This window comes from Hetaerina americana, unplaced genomic scaffold, assembly GCF_022747635.1.
Source record: "Hetaerina americana unplaced genomic scaffold, ioHetAmer1.1.p SCAF_11, whole genome shotgun sequence".
Taxonomy (NCBI): Eukaryota; Metazoa; Arthropoda; class Insecta; order Odonata; family Calopterygidae; genus Hetaerina; species Hetaerina americana.
Window position 1 is genome coordinate 6,992,822 of NW_027286181.1, and position 20,887 is coordinate 7,013,708.

General features: G+C 36.7%; 1 protein-coding gene across 1 annotated transcript in view; it reads left to right on the forward strand.

Moving 5' to 3' along the window:
- LOC139701072 (uncharacterized) overlaps positions 1 to 5,104 on the forward strand; it is a 41,320-nt gene extending 36,216 nt beyond the window's left edge. Inside the window, exon 7 of the mRNA XM_071599647.1 lies at positions 4,128 to 5,104. Coding sequence (XP_071455748.1) covers positions 4,128 to 4,468 — 341 coding nt within the window. The 3' untranslated portion in view covers positions 4,469 to 5,104. The remainder of the gene's footprint in view (positions 1 to 4,127) is intronic.
- Positions 5,105 to 20,887: the final 15,783 nt, after the last annotated feature.

Genomic DNA, 20,887 nt, shown 5'->3' on the forward strand with positions numbered 1-20,887 from the left:
AACATAATGGGATTTGCAAATAATGATCACGTTAAACTACAACGGATTTCGATAGAAAATTGATAGACAAAGTCCACAAGCAAATAATGATGATAAATTTCATTTTCAGATATACGTGCCATCTGACATTCCATCTGCTTTTTAACGAGGAATTGACGAAGATGACTCTTTTAAGAATAGATTTAAATGATGATTCAACAAAGCAAAACATTAATCATTTGGTATCACCTGTAATGGATATTAAATATTTCTATACAAAATGTTTTGAAAGCAACTTTCTCAATGAAATACAAATAAGTGATAACGCGTAGTACTTTTCAAACCTAAGTCATTATCATCTGTAATCTACCTGTTAGGGTAGGCTTGGAGGAACACAAGCTACCAAACGGTACATACAGCAACAATTTCCACAAAAATCTTCCATTAAAATGAAACCCATAATTCTACACTTAAAGGAGCTCCTCTTCAACTTCATATACTTCCTCCTTTCACTTCGTCCAATACCCCTGTCCTATCCCTGGCCCTTCCTCGCCTAACATTCTCCCCTCTTTCACGTTCTTCAACACCCCATGACTAGCTACATGCCAATTAATACTTTTATTTTAAACGTATTATTAATAATTTATTAGCATAGTTAGATAATTAATATTCCCACGCGTATCCTTAATATGCCTCTAGGAAGAAGGTGCTTGATCACAGCGCACGTGACCAGCAGAACCGCTTGACTCACGTGAAAGGTAGCCATTACTGAAAGGAGCTCATGGCTGTAATTAAAATCAAAATTATACAACGATTAAGAGGACAGCCAGCAACAAAATGTAGGCTAAAGGTTCAATAAAATTATTTACGGCACTAAATCATTCCCTGGATTACTAAGTTGCCACAAACTTCCATATGTCTCATGGCACAGATCCTTCCAGGGTAAATTGAAGTATAAAGCTATCACTATCCAACTTAAATAGTAGAATCTATTAAACCAAAAACACATTACTTGAGCCAAAATAAAGTAAGAGTATGCGTACATGTTTCACTTCCGACGACAATACAATCTGCTGATCAGGTCTTAAAGATATTTCGCAAAGGAATGAGAATTTTCGGATAGTAAATATGACCTCTAACATAAGTCTCTATTCTGTGAATTAATCTGGTCTTAAGCAGTTATTATAACTGTCTCTATTTTTTCCTCATTTACTGCATTATTTAACTTATTTTCTGGCATTCTCATTAGTCAGCGTTTGACAAAATTAGGTAGCGGAAATTTCTAATCACCCTATGAAGTTTCCTTTCACGAGAATAGAGAGTTCTAACGTGGCAGAGATACTCTCAAACATCAAGGAGTGCTTCGGATGCAAGGATGCCATCCTGATAATACATAAACTAAACTTTTTCCATCTATAAAAACTGAAAATCAATCGAATTTTCGTAGCTCTGAAAATTAGCCCATTATTGACTGTACGCTGACAATATCTTCAACTGATACGTTGAGCCTAGGTGTAACTATCACGGATAAATATAGTTATTTTGTATTTAACCATCAAAGTTATAATTATTCAGTTTTCTATTAACCTTGATAAGGAATAAAAACTTTGCACTCCAATAAGTAATATCTGATGAAATATGAAGCATATGTAATAAAATAACCAGCAAAAGAAATATTCCGACGTTTCAAGAGAGGACAGTGAAACATTTCTAGAGATCTGTGTCAATCCAAATCTAGAGGATATCTATTCATGTACGAATATTTAATTGCTTTTATAAATCAGAAAAAAGGAGCTCTCTTCGAACTGATTCCACTGGTGTATGAAATTTACGCAGGGTAAAGGCTGTTTGGGATAAGCCACGACTTCCTCTTATTTGTACCACCTGAGGCTTTCCAAATAGTTCTCGTAATCATAAAATCGCACTCGCACAATCGGTTGAAATTTAGGCGAGGGTTTCCCGGAGTCATCACCCGGATTAGATCCCACGGTTTAGTACTCCCGGATACCCCATTAACTCATTAGGCTACCCCGACAATTTATGTGTAGCACGAGAATCAGTGCGTAAAAATGCCAGAGAGTAACTAACATACAAGTATACGAATGCATGCATATTTTTCCTAACTCAGTTCCATAATAATAATACTGTCACTGATTTTGGCGGGATTACTGAGCTCACGCATGTTACTGTTTTACTTAGAAAAAAGAACTCAGAATTGGGCGCAAAGATTACCATTTTCCCAATCAAATTTCTATGATTTCGTCACGACTCACTTAAGTGTGAAAACACTTTTGTCTATCAGCTTCACTAAGAAGGAAGACATTTCATTTAAATTTTAACGTCTTTATGAACGGTTAAGGTGCCTGACCCGAAGTCACTTTAGAAATATTAAAAACATTTAATTTAAAAGTAGGAACAAAATTAAACATTACAAAGACATAATGTATATTCGTAGGTGCATGTGTATGTTAGTTTGTAGTTTTGAGTGTTTGCATGTGTGTGGGGTTAAAGAGTTTTTGCATGAATGTATACAATGTTTTGTTTGTGGATGGTATAAATTTATGGTTTTTACATACGGTTTTTCGTCTTAATTACGGGTGGTTTCCTAAAAAACCCCGCCACACCCCCTTGCGGCGAATGCGGGGTATTTAGTAGATGTAGATGAACATTTCACGAATGAAACAGAACGGGAGACGCAGATTCAATACACTAATGGATGCATTAAAACGTTCTATTGGCATCCTTGCGATTAATGTACGCCAACGGTGCGATCACCAGGACTATAACCACGCGTCCTCTTCATTTATCATTTTGACCCAATTCACAATCTGAAACTCAATGGGAAAAGGTGTAATCACAGAATCAAGCAGATTACGAGCCATTATGAATCGTTCCAGCGCTTCCAAGTCACGAAGCGTGCCAGCATTCCGTTTTACACGCCCGATGCTCCCTTTCTCGGAGATGAATAATCCCTCGCGAAGAGGCTGTTTTTGCGCCCAGAGTCCGTGATTAGCAGTGCTTCCGCGATTTGCTGTTTTCCTCCATTAATTAGATCGAGTTCGTCGTCCTCAGCGTGGATACAGGCAGAGCGAACTCATACGAATGAGAGGAGGAAACTTAACTCTTCCTGCGCAAAGCGAAGGACAGCCCGTGGTCGGCCTTAAAACACGTAACAGGACAATTATTAGGCCAAGGATGCATATCCTTGGCAACATAAACCAAACTCATACGCGATGCGTTCAGTAGTGATGAGTATTTGAAGCTAAGAAAAATATGTAAGGTTCGAATACAATTTTATTTAGACAAGTATAAGTCTTTCTTGAATTTATACGAGTAAAACCGATGTCATTCAAAAGTGGGCAATGACCAAACGGCTGAAAAAATGTTATTTGACGAATATACTCAACAAGGAGAAAGAACACGTATGCAAGATATAATAATTTTCTAAGCTTATACGAGTATATGCTAGATGCATACGAGAGAGATTAGGAATTCAAAATCCAAATTCCAAGACCTTCTCTTTACCTATATCCAAAAGTTTATTGAAGTCAGTTTTTTCACAACAAGGGGGTTCTAAAAACACCAATGTATTTTAAATATACACATTAAGTCATACGGCAAAATAAAAATACCAAGGTATTTTTAATATACATATTATCAGTCATACGGCGAACTGCAGACCTAGCTTATCGTTCTGTCAATAGTTGGATATGAAAAAATGATATACAAAAATGATGATACTGCAGGTAAGTTGCTTTAACCTAAGTTATTAGTAAATGATATGAATATGGTAAGAATTGCCAGAACTGTCACGCCGCCAATTATTGAATACTATGCCTCTAAACGCCCATTTGCTGAAATTACCAGAATCTACATACTTACGCCGTTAGAGATAAAACAAGATTCATTCAATTTGTGATAACTGTTGCTATGTAACGATATTACAATCCTCTGTCACTTGTGTAAAAGACAGAAGTTGTCGGGGGTGACTTTTAAGATTTATTTCGTAAATCTCTGCCGAACTAAGTTTAAATTGTATCCTCATATTAAACAATTTTCCTTCCTGAGTGCGATACGCCGATTTAAAACACATTTCCGACGGTTGTGGAATTGATGGCGGAATAACGCATCGGATATCATACCCTCAGGCGCTGACTATTGGACGGGAGGGCTGAACCCTGGCCTCCTGTGGATCTGGTCACACAGCGGCCGGCCCGTGTCCACCCCGCTGTCCCCAGGGGACCTGCAGGGTGGGAACGGAGGAGGCGTTGTGGCGCCGGGCAAGGGCGGCAGGTGTCTCAAGATGTCCTTCAAACCAACGGGGCCCTCTGGGAGATACGTGTACGAGGGGGCCGACTGCGGGGCACGCCTCCGATACATCTGCGAGGACAGTGGCCCCGAGGGAGAGGGCCCGGCTGGCAACGCCATCCGGAGGTGGGAGAGGGAACGAAGACTGCTCTCTGAAATCGGTGCAGGAGCCTCCAGTTAGAGAATTTGTGTATTTCTGACTGCGGCGCAACCCACGACTCCGTGTGAGACGAGACTTGGCCGTAAATTTGGTGGGAAATAAAGCCGCAGAAAAATCAATGGGCCCAAAGGAACATGACGAAAGGCCGAGTTTGCCTTACATCATGGATTAAAAAGAATAAAGAGAGAGGTTTGGTCGCGTAAGAGTAAGATTTTGGTCAACATAGGTTGTTTCACAAAGAGATAACTCCAAGTATGCGAGTAATCGCGGCCAACTCGGCAAATCAAGAGCGAGATATTTTGTGCGGAACTAAAAAGATGGAAATCGCACCAAACTGTCCAAGGAGTATTTAAATTTACTTGACTATCCTTTGGATATCGGCCACAATTAACTTGCTCTAAATGAGGCACTGCGCGATCTCACAATTAAGCTTAAATAAGCTCAAAAGCAAGACAATTTAATGTATGAAAATTTACTTCTCATTATTTTCCCTCATTTGCTTCTTCTTGTGGTCGCAAGGTGTTAGTGCTCGTCTCGCTTCACTAGTTTAGTAAATAAATATTATAGTTTTCATTACGCAGGATGAATCAATTCCTTAGCTTTTTTGATGGGATATTTCTCAACTTTATCCCACTACATTATCAAATGTATCATAACATTATCGACAAAAATTATGTAAATATTATTATAGCATTAAGTAAAATAAATTATTTATATAATTCCTGGAGTTTGTTTTACATATTTTTTTTCGATGATTAAGATACAGCTTGACTCGAGTGCTTCGACAACATTCAGTCAAATCCACGCCCATTATTATTTTAAGGTAATCTACCGATTAAGGTAGGTTTTTGGATGGACACAACTATCAAATAAATATTTTGTGACTCCTAAAAAGACACAAAATCCAGCATTCTACTCTACATCAGGTCCCTCTTCATCTCGGAGTGCTTCCATCCTCCCTTCATCCCGTCCAACATCCCTATCCTGCTCCTTCCCTTTCCTCGTTTGCCTATCATTCTCCCCTCTATTACAGTTTTCAGCATCCCACTGCCAGTCAACACGCCCTTCATCCATTTTCCCTGCCTCCATAGGATTTCTCCCAACAAACCCCTCTCCTCGCCCACCATGCCTAGTGCTTCGTCTTAGGTTTGGCAAAGTCCCGTAAGTTTCATGGTAGGATGAACTTTATAGATTTGAGAATTTAAAAAGTCCAAAATAACGACGAAGAATTCAAATGAAGCAGTTTTATTGCATCATTAATAAAAGGAAAATGCATTTTATAAAATCTTGCAGCCCGTCGGAGAAATAATCTAAGGAGCGTCGGTATGGTCAAGGGGCTTGGGCGGACTAATAATCACTCATCAACTTAAAATTCCTATGACAGAGTCACCATAAGTAGCATGATAAAAGAAGCTTCTAAAGAAAGCGCAGCGCAGCGACAATGTCGAATCATAAGTAGAACGCTCCTGGAATACAAACTTAAGGTGGTTGACTTCGGATCGTATGTATGCGGAGATGCATTCACATCCTTTCTCTCGCACACATGACTCAAATTAATTATCGTCGCCGAACATTTCGTGTCATTCCGCTGATAATAATACATATCTAATGAAGCAATTTCTATAGAATAAATCATGGAGCATGTGATACGTCCCAGGCATGCACTCAAACAAAGTATGAACAATAGGAGAAAACTATGTAAGTTTTGATGAGCTCATAACTCGACACGATTCCGCTGCTTTTTCTCGGTTAATTTATTGAACGAATGTGGCAGCAACTGTTGCTGTATGCCACATTTATACATACACATAGGAGACTGCATGGATAAAAAAGTAGTCCGCAACATATAGTATGTCTGACAGCTGCACCCAAACATGGCGCATAGGCTCCGGCAAGTTGAAATCATGTGGAGGATTCATCTTTAATCATAACCTAGCCTTCACCCCGCTTCTCTTTTACCCAGGGGTGTTGTTTTTTCTAACATAAATTCTTGCTATGTAAAATCGATTGCATTAGAAAAATTAACCGTATTTGCGATTGAAGATTTTTATCGATTAGTGTTTTCGCTATATATTGTTTTCGGAATTCTCTGCTTGGGCATATTTTCAAAATATTCGACGTTTACCTACCCAGAGCATCTTCAGAAGCTGACAAAGTTGTCAGGTGATAGGATTAAACAATGAGCCTTGAAAATAGGCTCAGTGGTGGTAGGAAAGCACCAAAAAAATAATAAAAAGCATCTACCTTTTAAATTTATGATAATACCAGAAACAGATACGAAACATCTTGGAATTTTCCGCTCAATAATTATTAAGTGGAAAATTGCAAGGGTTATGATGAAACGGTTCCACCACACCACTCCTGAATCTTTAATTTATAGTACCAGACACCTAACGAGTAACGGGGCAAGTAACGACCTCCTCCTCCCCGCCTCCCCTGCGCTCATGGTCTGTCGACTCTTCGAATCTCGAAGGACACCTTATAAAAACCAAGTACAGTACATGAACTAATTCTCGAGTCGAAATTTTGCTTGGGGAAAAAAAGCTGCAATCGATGACGAGATTCCCATCCATTCACACTGCAATCGATTTAGCGACGAATTACCGGAACCTACTTACTTCCCAAACCTAACACATTGGGCTTCTAAAATGGAAATCAATGACTAAGTGGGTTCAAGTCCGGGAGAAATATCAATAAGCGAACCACGTCACATTGGTCTACGTTGCCAAATTTTCCCATTCGCCGCATTCGCATAAAAGTCGCCGCACGGGGATTGCATACTGAGATCGTTGGGAGATCACGTCCCGGATCTCTATCGCCTCCGCCAAAACAAAAAAAGAAGGTGCTACTTCTTCGCGACACGAACATGCGGCAAGAATGCCGTTCCAGGATACCATATCAAGTTTCCCACTTCCCGTCAAGTGTTCTGGCACCCCGGCGGCAGCACTAGTCAAGAGGCGGCCAAGTGGACGGGCAAAAAGGACGGATCCCCTGCACGCATGAGTGGACGCGACAAAAGCTATTAGGGTCCCGACAGGGAACGACCTCGACCTTCCTGTTAAAGGGGGCGGCGCAGGGTTAAAAGGTTCCGACAAGGAGATGAGTTCCAACCCCCGAGGCAGGCCGAAGGCGAGATACATAATTGACTGCTCACGAGGGGTTAGCTGGTGCCCGAGCACTCATGATAGACGCACCAGGCAGTGATGCATACTCATAAACAATGTAATACCCTTTAAATTGAGAGGAAATTCCGACGGCAACTGGATGAATCTCAAAGAGAGGCGATTCCTCACTCATCAAAAATTATGCGAATTTGTGCAGATACAGGTAGCTTTCAGGAAGAGGGTTTCGCTTCTAAATAAGCAATTACCCCTGCATTATTGATGAAGACATCATCAGGATGATTAACCCGAAGAGATTTGCTCTGGCTCTCAAACATGACTGTAATATAACGTTCAAGGGGCGCGTGAACATGGTGGATTTGTCAAATCTCAACCTTCACACATACTTCCTTCGCAAGCACAAAGATGAAAATATTCCTTAATACCTGAAAAACTTAGATGCTAATTCAACCACAAACGGACATAATTTAAATTAAATTGCCTACAAAACATCAAATCTGAGATTGTGATTTTCATTATAAATGAAATCTTACTTCTGCTACTCATAATGATATTTCAAAAACTTTGAAGTGTTACAGAAACAGAACCAGTGGATGTGGAGTCAAATGCATAATTTTTACAAACATTACTTCGCGGCCTCACAAATATAGGATTTGGGTACTAGATCCGTTCTATCTTCTCGGTAGTTGGCACAATGATTAATTTTCCAAAGCTAAAGCATATTGAACTGGTTTTTAATATGTTCCGAAGACGTGTTCAAAGCCAAGACCTCTTTAAGACCAATACGGAATTCGCGCCCGAAACCTTAAAGTAAGTTTCGCCCACCTGACTCGCTGACCCTGGTCACGCTATATTGCCCAAGGAATAATTTTACAATGCATAAATTGTTGCCAATATCGGATAATTAATATTCATGCAGCCAGAATAGATGAGGAGAAATACATTACACCGGGACGATTTGTTACCCCTTAATATTACTGCACATGGTATCAAAGTGCAGCATGTGGGTACTCACGATGTCAGGGGCGGCAGGACGGATACGTTCAAAAAATGGTTCGTGCTGGATCGAAAATTCACTCAATGCTGCACCAGTTTCTCGTTCAAACTAAATTTCCACATTCGGTATTTTAAAGAATATAATTTGAGCTACCACATTTATAATATGTAATTTGATATATTGTAGATGGAATCGTTTCAATTTTCAAATATAAATTTCAGTTGCTGAAAAATTATGAAGGGCTTTTAGATATTTGCCATAAATTAAAAGTATAAAAACTATTTGAAAGTTACAAATGAATACACACACGACATGGATTTCTTGAAGCTCATAAAATATTCATCTCTTGTTCTTTCGCGTTGAACTCCACATAAAAAACAAACAGGCAAAAAATATATTCAGTTCTACGCACGGTGATTTTATCACTAAATTTACAATATATTACAAAATAGCATTACCGTTGAAAAAGACACTAGGTGGTTGAAAAGTTACTTTAATTAGGAACTCATTTAGCTTGTTTCCGAAGAATACAAATCGGTCGAGTCGAGTCAACCTCGTTCGAAATTTTAAAGGCAAGAAGAGGCAATATAGCGGCCTATCTGAGAATATAGCATTATTTCCCAAAAATATTAACAATCAATATAAATAACAGATTCAAGGGCGATGTTGTGGAGCAGTTCCATAATAACAGAGACTTAAATTTTCCACTTAATATAAGAGTTATTTTCGACTAGTCTCAATGTACTACACCATTTTCAAATGAAGCTTTCAATTTATAGAGTCCTTCACCCGAAAATGATGAAGTACATCGAATATAGCCGTACATAACTCTTTATTGAGTGGAAAATTCCAAGTGTTCGTCTCTATTATATTAACGACCACTTTTCAGTAAAACATATTCCAAAATTATCCTACTCAAACGCAATATATTTGATGACTTTTCTCGGAATCAGAATTAATAATAACGTGGAGATATTCTACTGACTGAAATAAGTATATAAGCCATATTTCACTTATAAATATAGAAAATCGATCAAGATATTTTGGGACATGCAGAAACTTCGTCCAACTAAAGTCTCATGAGTAACGCTTAATTTAAATTAATAATAATGAAATCCGCTGGCTCTCTCTCAAAGAAATGTTTCATGCGTTCTAAACAAAACCATATTATTTAAAAACAATCGACACTTTGTATAGACTTCGCATATATTTAAACGTTTCCCACTCGCGCCGAATAATTATAAAAAACTATAGATAAGGCATTCTAATTAAAATGCAAGTATATTACAGGGCCCAACTCCCCAAGTACATTGACCTTTACACATGATAGCAGTTAGAAAAATTTAAAAAGATACCGCCTACTTTAACGATGGCCTTGTAAGAAAAATAGATGAAGTCAAAACAAACCAATCGAAATGAGTATACTAGTCTATTTTATACGAGGTACAACAAAACTGTGAATGCGGCGGATCTGAGATGGCCAATGGACCACGCTTTGGTTCCATTAAATCAAAGCTCAATCGTTTGAATGACCGTGGACGCCAAGGTCACTTTCTTAATTCGCTAGGGTCAAGCTTTTTAAAGGCAATCATCGTGGCAACCCATGAAGGATATATCCAGAGGAGGGATTTAAAGGCAACCGCTGAGTAAAGGCTGAAATTTTCCTCTTACGCGAATGATAAACTGAAACTTCGAAAATTTCTCAGCAAATTAATAAATAATCCTTCTCTAAAGTTAGCCTACCATATTTTCGTCGCCATTATTTTCTACAATTATAAAACTCAGATTATTTAAATTTATCACCAACTTATGATACCCAGTCAAAGAGATCTTAACAGTGCCACAGTTTATAGTATCAACAAAAAAGAACCCACCCACCATGTTAAAACCGCATTTTTTCAATCTTTCAACCGGAAATTATGTACTTCACTGTTGGTTTCTTTCTAGAGCATTTTATTTGCATAGTGTACTTTATGAAATTGAGTTCAGAACTTATTTCATTTATTTTATTCCCCAATGATATTTGTTCATTGTACTAATGCCAAATATCTAAAAATATGGTATTTTGTTATTGCTGCTGAATTATTAGATAGCTGTTCTCATATATTACAGCTATCTCTGGGAGTAGCCTATACTTTCCTCTAAAGACATTTGATGAATTTATATCATTATTTGAAATAATATTGCTATTGTTTCAAATTTAAGATTTTATCAACGCAGCGGTCTGCAACACAAAAAATAAAGTTGTGGGTATGGCAAAGATGTGCATACTCATTCACTATCTTCGAAGTCTCTATTCAAAACAGATGAATGAAATGAAAGAAATTGTTTTTGAAGGGGACAACCAAAAAAGATAAAATCATCATGATACCTTATCCTGTAGACATATTTGTAGTTTTGAAGAAGAATGCCGTAGCTTGTTGACCTGAAAATGGCAAGGAATAAATCCAACCTGAAGACAAGCAAGAGTTACATACAACAAAAGAAACTATACTGAATAAAAACCATTTGCCTAGATTGGGACCCAAGTTTTATCCTGGTGTAGCTAAAAAGATTTGTTCACAGCGCAATTTCTTGTGTTATTGTGTTAGGTGATGCTCCTGATGTTACTGTTATGGCATTTTCCTGAGTTTCTTTAAAAAATTAAATCAATATTATAGGTGTAAGGGGTGGGAAGACAAAAAGGTATGTATACAGCTATACAACATGGAAATCAAAACCTTGAATTGAAGCTTGGCTTTGTAATTTTGGGAGCATGAATTAATAAAGCAAGGTCATAGAGTCAATAAAGGATAAAATCTCTAGGCCATGAAATTAAAAAACAATTTATAAAGATCCACACAAAGAGATATCTTCTCTATGGGTGTGAGACATGAATGATGGCAGAGGTCAAGAAAAAAAATATGAATAATTGAAAATTTGGACCAATGGGAGGATTACGTATTATGTACATTGGCTTCATATCCAAATCTGTTCTACAGATAAGCATAAAAGTCTCAGACTTAACTTTATGGAACTCCCTCATGATGAAGGTAGAAAAAGAACCTTTGCACTTCCACATAAAGATTTAATACTTCACAATGTGAAGTATTAACGGTGTGAAGTATTGAATCTTTATATGGAAGTGCAAAGTTTCTTTTTTGCCCTGTTCTACAGATTTCATAAGCTACAAGTAAATGATAGAATAAGGGAGATAGGGGACTACAGTTTATGAACAAGAAATGACCACAGGGAGAACACAAGAGTGTTTTACAGGAGACAGGGTTTCCTCATAGAAAGCACCTGGTTTAAACAGCACAACTGATGTAGGTATACATGGAAATTCCCAGAAATTCAGAGAGATATCAGTCAGACTATACTATGGCTAGGCACAAATCTAGGTTCAAATTGATCATTCATAGATTTCTGGGAGCAGATGCAAATTTAGATCATAATTTATCACTAATTAAGTGTAGCATCTGATTCAAAGCAGTAAAAAAGGGAAGATGGTTTAGAAATTGGAATAAAGAAGCATTAACCAGAAAAACTAGAAAGGAGTATCAGCAGGTTGCAGAGAAAATCTTGAGTAAGGATAGGAAGAAGGGTACAGTAGAATAAAAATTATTGCATATCAAAAATGAGACATTAAAACCCAAGAACAAAACTATAAGAAACGTACATAGGACAAGGACAAGAAAATTATGGATTGCAGATGAGATGATTGGAAAGATAGATAACAGAAGGAAATGTAAGAATGTAAACACAGCATGAGGTAGAAGATAGTATAGATAAATAAAAACTGAGGTGGGGAAACTAATAAGGCAAAAGAAGTGAGGCAGCAAACACTGTGAGGATATGGGAACTTTACACAAAAAGGGTGAAATTTGTCCACTGTACAGCAAAGTGAATGTACTGTCAGGAGGTAAAAAGGGAAAGCCTTTGAAAACCATCACAGATAAGTCAGGAATATTATTAATTGAACCAGGAATGATACAAGAGGGATGGAAAGAATGTATAGAGGATCATATCGATCCTCCACACATTCCATGTTTTATATAGGTAAAGATACTAGATGAGCAAGCTTAGACATAGGAAAAGAATATGACATGGATAGAGATAGCCAAGGTCCAGGCATAATTGACTGTGAAATGGGAAGGGTTATAAGATAATTAAAATCAAATAAAGCCATGAGGATAGGTAACATCTGTAACCTGTACATGTTTCAGGCTGCTCAGGTTTGAGTGTCAAGTAAAGAGTTGGGATGGGCTGAGTTGAGAAGATTAACAGAAAGGTGTCCATTATCAACTGTGCTTTTCAGTTAATATGAGTAGAAATTGGTAAAAGAGGCAGGGCAAGAACCTGAGATTTTAATGAAAATTGGTGGAGAATTCATAAAATCAGATACATTTGCATATGATCAAGCTTTAGTTAGCCAAGAGGTTACGAACATTGTTGAGCTAATTTCAAAATCAGTGTGATAGGTATGATATGAGAATCAATGTAAACAAAACAAAAGTTATGAGGATGAGAAGGAAGGCCAAGTTGAAAATTACAATAGGAGAGAAAAAATTAGACCAAGCTGAGTATCTTACCTATCTTGGCAGTGCTTTTGATCAAGATAGTCATAGCAGTAGGGACATCAGAAGAATTGGTTTAGGCAAAGAAGCTTTCACCAGAAGGAAGGAAATGATGACAAGGATATTAAGAAAAGATGTAAAGAAAATACTTGTTGAAACTTTGGCATAAAGTGTGGTTTTGTAAAGCACATGTTTAATGTAGTGCCACTAGTTAAATTCCTGTTTTGTTACGATAGGCAAAGAAAATTGTAGTTGTTTAGTCTGTGTCCATCCAAAACTTAACTTAAATAGCAGAATCCTAATTATAATAATGGAACAAGAAAATTTATATGTATAATGTACCTTAGTGCCTTTCAGCAACAGTGCAAGTGATAGAGGCAAATGCAATTTTGGCATATTTTACCTCCTCTGTGGTTCCTATCTTTTTAAATTGCCTATGACTCCTTGAATTGCATCCCCATGGCTGTTCAATATTTTACATCATGTGTTTAAAGAAGTAATGACTACATTATAGAATATCAAAAATTATTTTTCCTTTGATGTTACAAAAACAAAATATATTAACTTTCTGCAATGTACTTCACAGGTACTTTATCCAAACTTTAAAAATTAGAAAAAATTTGCCAGTCTTTATGACAGGTTTTCAGATTTTATTTCATGAAGAAACATGGCAATTCAGTTCCCATCCTCATATTGACATCAGAGTGACTTCAAGCATGGTGGGTTTCTGATGATGTGACCATTCTTAAATATGGACCCAATGCAGCAAAAAAAGGAAACCCTAGTCATAAATCAACATTCATTAGAGTAATATGGAATTAAGGTTTGGTAACCTGGTTTTAAAAACTGTGCAGCATGTTGATTTGTTCGAATTAACAAAATTCTCACAGGGTAACCACCCTATGTATCAATTTGATACAACCCTTGGTACATCATATGCAACCATATACAAACAATTAATTTTTTCCCAGACTGTGCAAGTGGTTTATAATTGCAGCCAAAGACAGCTATAGCTTTGAGGACCACTTTTTCCAGGAAAATCACATTCATCTATAAGAAATATCATTCATCAAGGTTTACTAACAAAAAAGTCAAGAGAGTTTGAAACTACACCAATTTGAATGATAGGTTTAGACTTTAAGCCATGCTCAGGGAAGATTCTCATCTGTAGGCACTTAAATATTGCAAACTTTGTACTTCTAAGTTATATGCTTTTACCAGTGATATTGAATTTGAATTGGAAAACTTGATTTTACTATAACAAACTATACAGAATTAGAAACGTACCACAACAGTCAAAAACATGACATTGATTGCTGAAATATTTCGAATTCAAGGGGGATAAAAAATTAATATGAAAATGATATTGAGCATAAAATTTAGAATTTCTATTCTGACCTCATGATTCAGACGTTTGAAAAAAAAAGAGTCACCAATCAAACTTCTGCAGATTTGATCTGGCTTTATAGTGTAAATATTTTGGTCCAGCATCTGATTCTCATGTTTAATGTGAATCAGGGCAAAAACAAACGGATTGAAAATCACAAATCATGTGACCCCTCATCCCATAAACTAGCAAGCTTCAACAAAAGGATCCACAGATTAATAATATTAATCAACCAAATAACTTCCAAAAAACCAACTTCAGCCATGAACTGAAAACAATTTAGAATATCGGAATGATCATGATTAACAATGAGGATTTTATCAATACATAATTCCATGATATATAAAAAAAGCTTGCTATCAGGTAGAGTAAATCTCTCCAGATGGACACTAACCTGAAACCCCTAAAGGGCATTCAAAATACATGGGATACAAATACATACCAACAGAATCCCCAAAGATACATCCTGAGTCTTACTTTATAGACCACCCACTTAATATTATCAAAATCTTTACTAAAAACCAAAATGCCAATGACAAGGATTGCATGAGTGTGGTCTGCGATATGACTTGTGAGTTCAGTTCCGTTACTCAAGATGAAGAGGATTTTTTTCATTCAAGCTGAAGAATATGAAAAATACTTCTAAGTACGAAACATCATATCAATAATTGCGAAACACCTGAAAGAAACTGACCTCAACTATTACATTAACTGCAAAGGCAAAACAAAAAATGGATGCTTTAGAGCAAGTAAAAGACATTGCCAATTAGTGAAAAGATTGCCACTCATCTAAATGATGTGAATTTAAAGCCTAGATCTCCCTGATTTCCATTACCTTCCTCCCTTAGTGCACCCTCCAATACTTCTCCTATCAAAGAAAAAAGAAAGACAAGATGAAGGAGATGCAAGATGGTAGATCAAGGATCTGATAGTGTCAAGGATGAAGAGAAGTATGCAAATTCCAAAGAAACTGCGGGAGATGCTGCAACAGTAACTTTTAACGGAGTCATCCGCTAATGTGCATTTCAATGCAACAATTTCAGAGTGTAAAAATCATTCGCCTTGACTGGGATTCGAACCCAGATCCCTCAATATCCGGTCGAGTGCTTTAGCCGCTTAACCTACCGAGGAGTCCTCTTAAACTCTGAAATTTTGGGGCTTTTAAAGGAACAAGATGTTGTGACGAAATACCGTACATACAATGTCACAGGCATTTGTAGTCGTGCGCGAGGCGCCACAGCCCACAAGGTTAAAGCCAACTTTAAACACTTATGGTGTTTTACTTTGACAAATTCCAAAGAAACTGCGGGAGATGCCGCAACAGTAACTTCTAACGGAGTCATCCGCAGCAATTTCAGAGTGTAAAAATCATTCGCCTTGACTGGGATTCGAACCCAGATCCCTCAATATCCCTCGTTCTTGTATCCAAGATCTTGTTCCTTTAAAAGCCCCAAAATTTCAGAGTTTAAGAGGACGCCTCGGTAGCTTAAGTGGCTAAAGCACTCGACTGGATATTGAGGGATCTGGGTTCGAATCCCAGTCAAGGCGAATGATTTTTACACTCTGAAATTGTTGCGGATGACTCCGTTAGAAGTTACTGTTGCGGCATCTCCTGCAGTTTCTTTGGAATTTGTCAAAGTAAAACACCATAAGTGTTTAAAGTTGGCTTTAACCTTGTGGACTGTGGCGCCTCGCGCACGACTACAAATGCCTGTGACATTGTATGTACGGTATTTCGTCACAACATCTTGTTCCTTTAAAAGCCCCAAAATTTCAGAGTTTAAGAGGACGCCTCGGTAGCTTAAGTGGCTAAAGCACTCGACCGGATATTGAGGGATCTGGGTTCGAATCCCAGTCAAGGCGAATGATTTTTACACTCTGAAATTGTTGCATTGAGAAGTATGCAAATTAACATGGAAGAATGAAGGGTGGAGGAGGGCAGGGAAGTGCGAACAAGAAGCTAATAATAATTGGCAGAATATGGTCACCAGTATCAGAGGGAAAATTCGAAAAAGAATCATTAACTTATACACCACTGTCACAAAAAATGATATGTATCACTGTCTTTTTTAAATTGACACAAGTGTTAACCTCAAATCATGGACTCAAGATAGATTTTTTAGAACACCATGGATGGCAATGGTGAAATGTACAGACAGGAGACCAAATGGTGAGGGAGGAATTCTGCATGTTGGAGGGACTACTGTACAAGTTATTACCATAATTATTTGCATTTATCTATGGAAGTTGCCGTATATTAATGACCTCTAGTGCTAAAAGCTCTTGCCCTGTTAAAAGGTAATAAACTGACTGAAGCTAGCTAGTTGTAAGTGGATATATGAAGATTATTTGCTACCAGAGCTTAAAATATTCTTTCCAGATTACACCAATCCTTTTGATTAATTATGATAATAAATAGCATATCTCTTGATTTCTGAAATACAGAAAGTAACTTTTATGCATAAAAAATCCTGATTTGTAGCACAAAACTGATTAATATAAGAAATTGATTTATTCCAAAATAATGTTAAATTATTTCACTGTGTATTTTAAATGCATATTTGCATGCCTTCCAAGTGCATGTGAACTTTTTTAGTACACTAATTATGATTACACTCAGTCAAAAACCAGAGCCGCCTAATAATCTTGGACACAACTCCATACATTAAATATTTAAACTTGTTAAACAATTTATATAACATTCAATTTTTAATCCAAATTAAACTCTTAGATACATGAACAGCTAACTTGGCATTTTTCGTTAAAAGCAAATAGTTTTATTGAAAAAAGTCAAAAATCTATAGATACTAACTATCCATTCAGCAAAAACAGAAAAATGAAAATAAGGTTCTAAGCAATTAAGCAAACTACGGGTTATTATGACAGACAGATATGTACACCTAATAATATCAGTCTATGTAATAACCAGTCTCCACTGAATGATGATTATGTAACTGTCATTTTCATTATGTAACGTTGGTTTGGTTTTACATACTTATATGCCTACATCTACATAACAGAGCAGCCTTTATTTTGTTTGTAAAATTTCATTAAATATACCTACTCTGACTCTAAACTTAAGACACAGAACTTAAAAGACATGTAGTGTTTTTGAAAAATTAATGTATGGATTGTTGGATATCAAGGGAGACAGATATTTAGAAACCCAGGTTCACTTCACTTCCCTTGTCACCAATGGGATGGAGAACCTGGGAGTGCCCAATGAAATTGGATGAGGGAAAGGGAGACCCAAATACTTCTGCACAACCCACAGGATTAAAGAAGAAACCTAGTAGCACAGCAAAGAGTTACAGTCAATAATTAATGCATTGCATGGGATGAGAATTAATCATTATAAAACAAAGGAAATGAGATTCTCAAGAAATAATAGGGCTAAGATGAGCATTAAAGTCGGGATAAATAAACTAGACCAGTTAGAAAAGTTCATTTATTTAGGAGGCATTTTACAGGATTACAGAGTAGTTTGGATATCAAAAGACGAATTACATTAGGTAAATAAGCTTTTATAAAGAGGCAGGAGTTGATGGCAGGAACGGCATGGGAAGATATCAAGAAAAGACCAGTGAAAACTTTGATATGGATCTTCATTTTGTAAGGCTCTGGAACTAGATCATTAAGACAGGAGGATGCGTGTAGATTGAAGGCTTTCAAGATGTGAGTGAAGCAAAGAATATAACAAATAAAATGGATGAAAATAAAAACAAAGAATGAAGTTCTACGCATGGTAGGGGAAAAGAGAAGGTTGTAGGGAGAAATTGGAAGGCAGAACACAGGAGAAATTGAGAGACAATGGGATGCTAAAGACTGTGACATGAGGGAGAATCCAGGGGAAGTGAGGTAGAGGGAGGAAAGGAGTATGCATTTTGAATGGAATTAAGTGAGGTAGAAAATATGCCGAGCTAAAGAAGGGTGTGGATAGTTTGTGTCACGTTAGATAGGGCATAGGAACACAGTGGTGTGTAGTAACAGGGTCCCACAGCAATCTTCCCAAAACCATTATACTACTGTGGAAAATAGGAGGAGAAATGATTAAATAAGAGTGCTATTCTGTTTTAAACAATTAAGAGTGCTTCCAAGTAGGTTGTTTCCATCTTGTCACCTCACAACTCTGACTTTGAAAATACAAGCAGCACCAAGGTAGCAAAAACATTCACTTAAACACCTGTATCAATAATTGGCAATAAATTCACAGGATAAAGAGGGTATGAATCAAATAAAGTGCATCAATTTTCTTAGAGAATATCAATATTTGCGCAGAAATATTATATGACATTGAAAAATATTGAGAACTTTTTTGAGTAATTTTCAGGAGAGCACATTTATAAACAAAAGGAAATTTGGATTATAACTCATAGCTACAAACAAACATGAAAATTTTCAATTGTACATCTTTACAACACAGCTGCCTTCCGGCAACAGCTAATTCTTAAAGTATGACACCAAGAGATTAAACAGTTTACCATTTTTTCAGAATGAAGTGCAACTACCTTTTACAGCTTTTACAGTGGTTTATGTGGAAAGGCGAAGTATTTTAAATATAATTTCAATTTTACAGCTTTGAAAACAACAAGGCAAAGATGAAAAATACATGGTAGAAGTGTTCATTTATTCAAATCTGCTAATGTATGCAACATGGAAACCGATTGTATTATTCAGTATGCTATCTCATCATTTCTTATGCCTCAAATGCATATCAGCATCATTCATTACATTAACTGGTAGAGCTCTATATATGAATGAATTCATAAAGAAAAGGACATATGCATCATGAAACAGCCAGGAAAGTCATTCAAAAGTGCTAACATCATTATTCCCACTGACACCTGAACAACACCTTCTGATTACATCACAGGCATAGAAAAAATGCATGACATCGAAATTGGGAGGGACAGATAAGATAGTGAATCTGTCTGTCTCATAAGCCAATCACTGAGATAAGTAAGGTTATGCAAGGCCGTTTTTCCCTAAAACTGGAGTTTGAGAGAAAAGATGAAATATACCATTTTTAGGGGGAGAAAAAGTTTACCTAGAAGATGGGGTTAACTAGGATGGTTTAATTTTATTTAATAAGTAAATAATATCTAATGACTTCTATTCAGGTTTATAAACTACTTATTTAGAATGACTAGCAATTATTACGAGGGAACAATGCTAGCTGTGTTGAAATAAATGGGTACGACATACCAATTGTACACCAAGGTAGAACATTCTGACTATTATTTTGGCCTTTTTCTCAGCACATATACACCAATTTCTAGACATCGGTTATAATGCTATGACATATTCAGAGTGTACTATTCATAATTACAAGAATGGGCTTGCATATATTAGTAAAATTTCCGACCACAGAGAAACATTGGTTAATTTGGATGTAACTATTACATTCCAGAACTTTGCTGTCAAAAACCTATTGAATATACTTTGGAAAAAATTAGAAAATTCATTTTTCAACATTAAATAGTTAAAATCAAAGTTTATTCATGGAAGGGTGTTTTGTCCAGGAAATGCGTGTAAATTATGCCCAAAAGAGTTAGTTGTACAGCGATGCTGAGCCCTTCCAATGAACGAACATCTTTTGGAATAATATTCCCCAGTTCTCCCGACTAACTATAGCATATTGTCACAGAGAAGTTTACATTGGCCCAACCACCTACGTACCATCGGAGAAATTCCATATTACTATTACTATTTACAGGAAACTGACATGACACCTAAATGCGAAATAGTAAAACTTAAACACAATAGAGAAAAAGTAATAGCATGCCATTCATTCTAAACAAACTATATGATGCTGATAAAAATAAACATGGTACACAACCATGTGGGCTGTACCTAAAACGATTTCGAAAGACATGAACGTTACAAACACTAACACCACACAGCACAGCTGGTAGGTACTCTCCTATATTGCTACAATAAAGCGAAAATATTCCCATTTTGAAATAAGAACAAATCCAGAAGATTATACGGGATTAAATGGCTAACAATAATTATAAATTACATAAATTAATTTACAATACAATATCCTGGAGAATATAAATACTATTCTTCGATTGTGCTCCGCCTAGTAACTAAATGTAAGCCACCAAATTGCTTTGGATTTAATTCTGGCGATGATGTTTTCGTTTAATCTTAACTCTAAATACCTCCTCATTTTGAAAACTCATCATGATTGTGGAGAAGTTCTTCAATGGGGACATTCATTATTCCTCACTTCTGCTCCACAGAAACGAATACATTCAAAACATCCACAATCACCGAAAAATTTTTATTGTGATAAATATCTCACTTCGGTCTCCATAGAGTGCGCGGTAGTTTGTCCCAGTCGAATAATAAAATCGTCGTGTTCGCCTCATC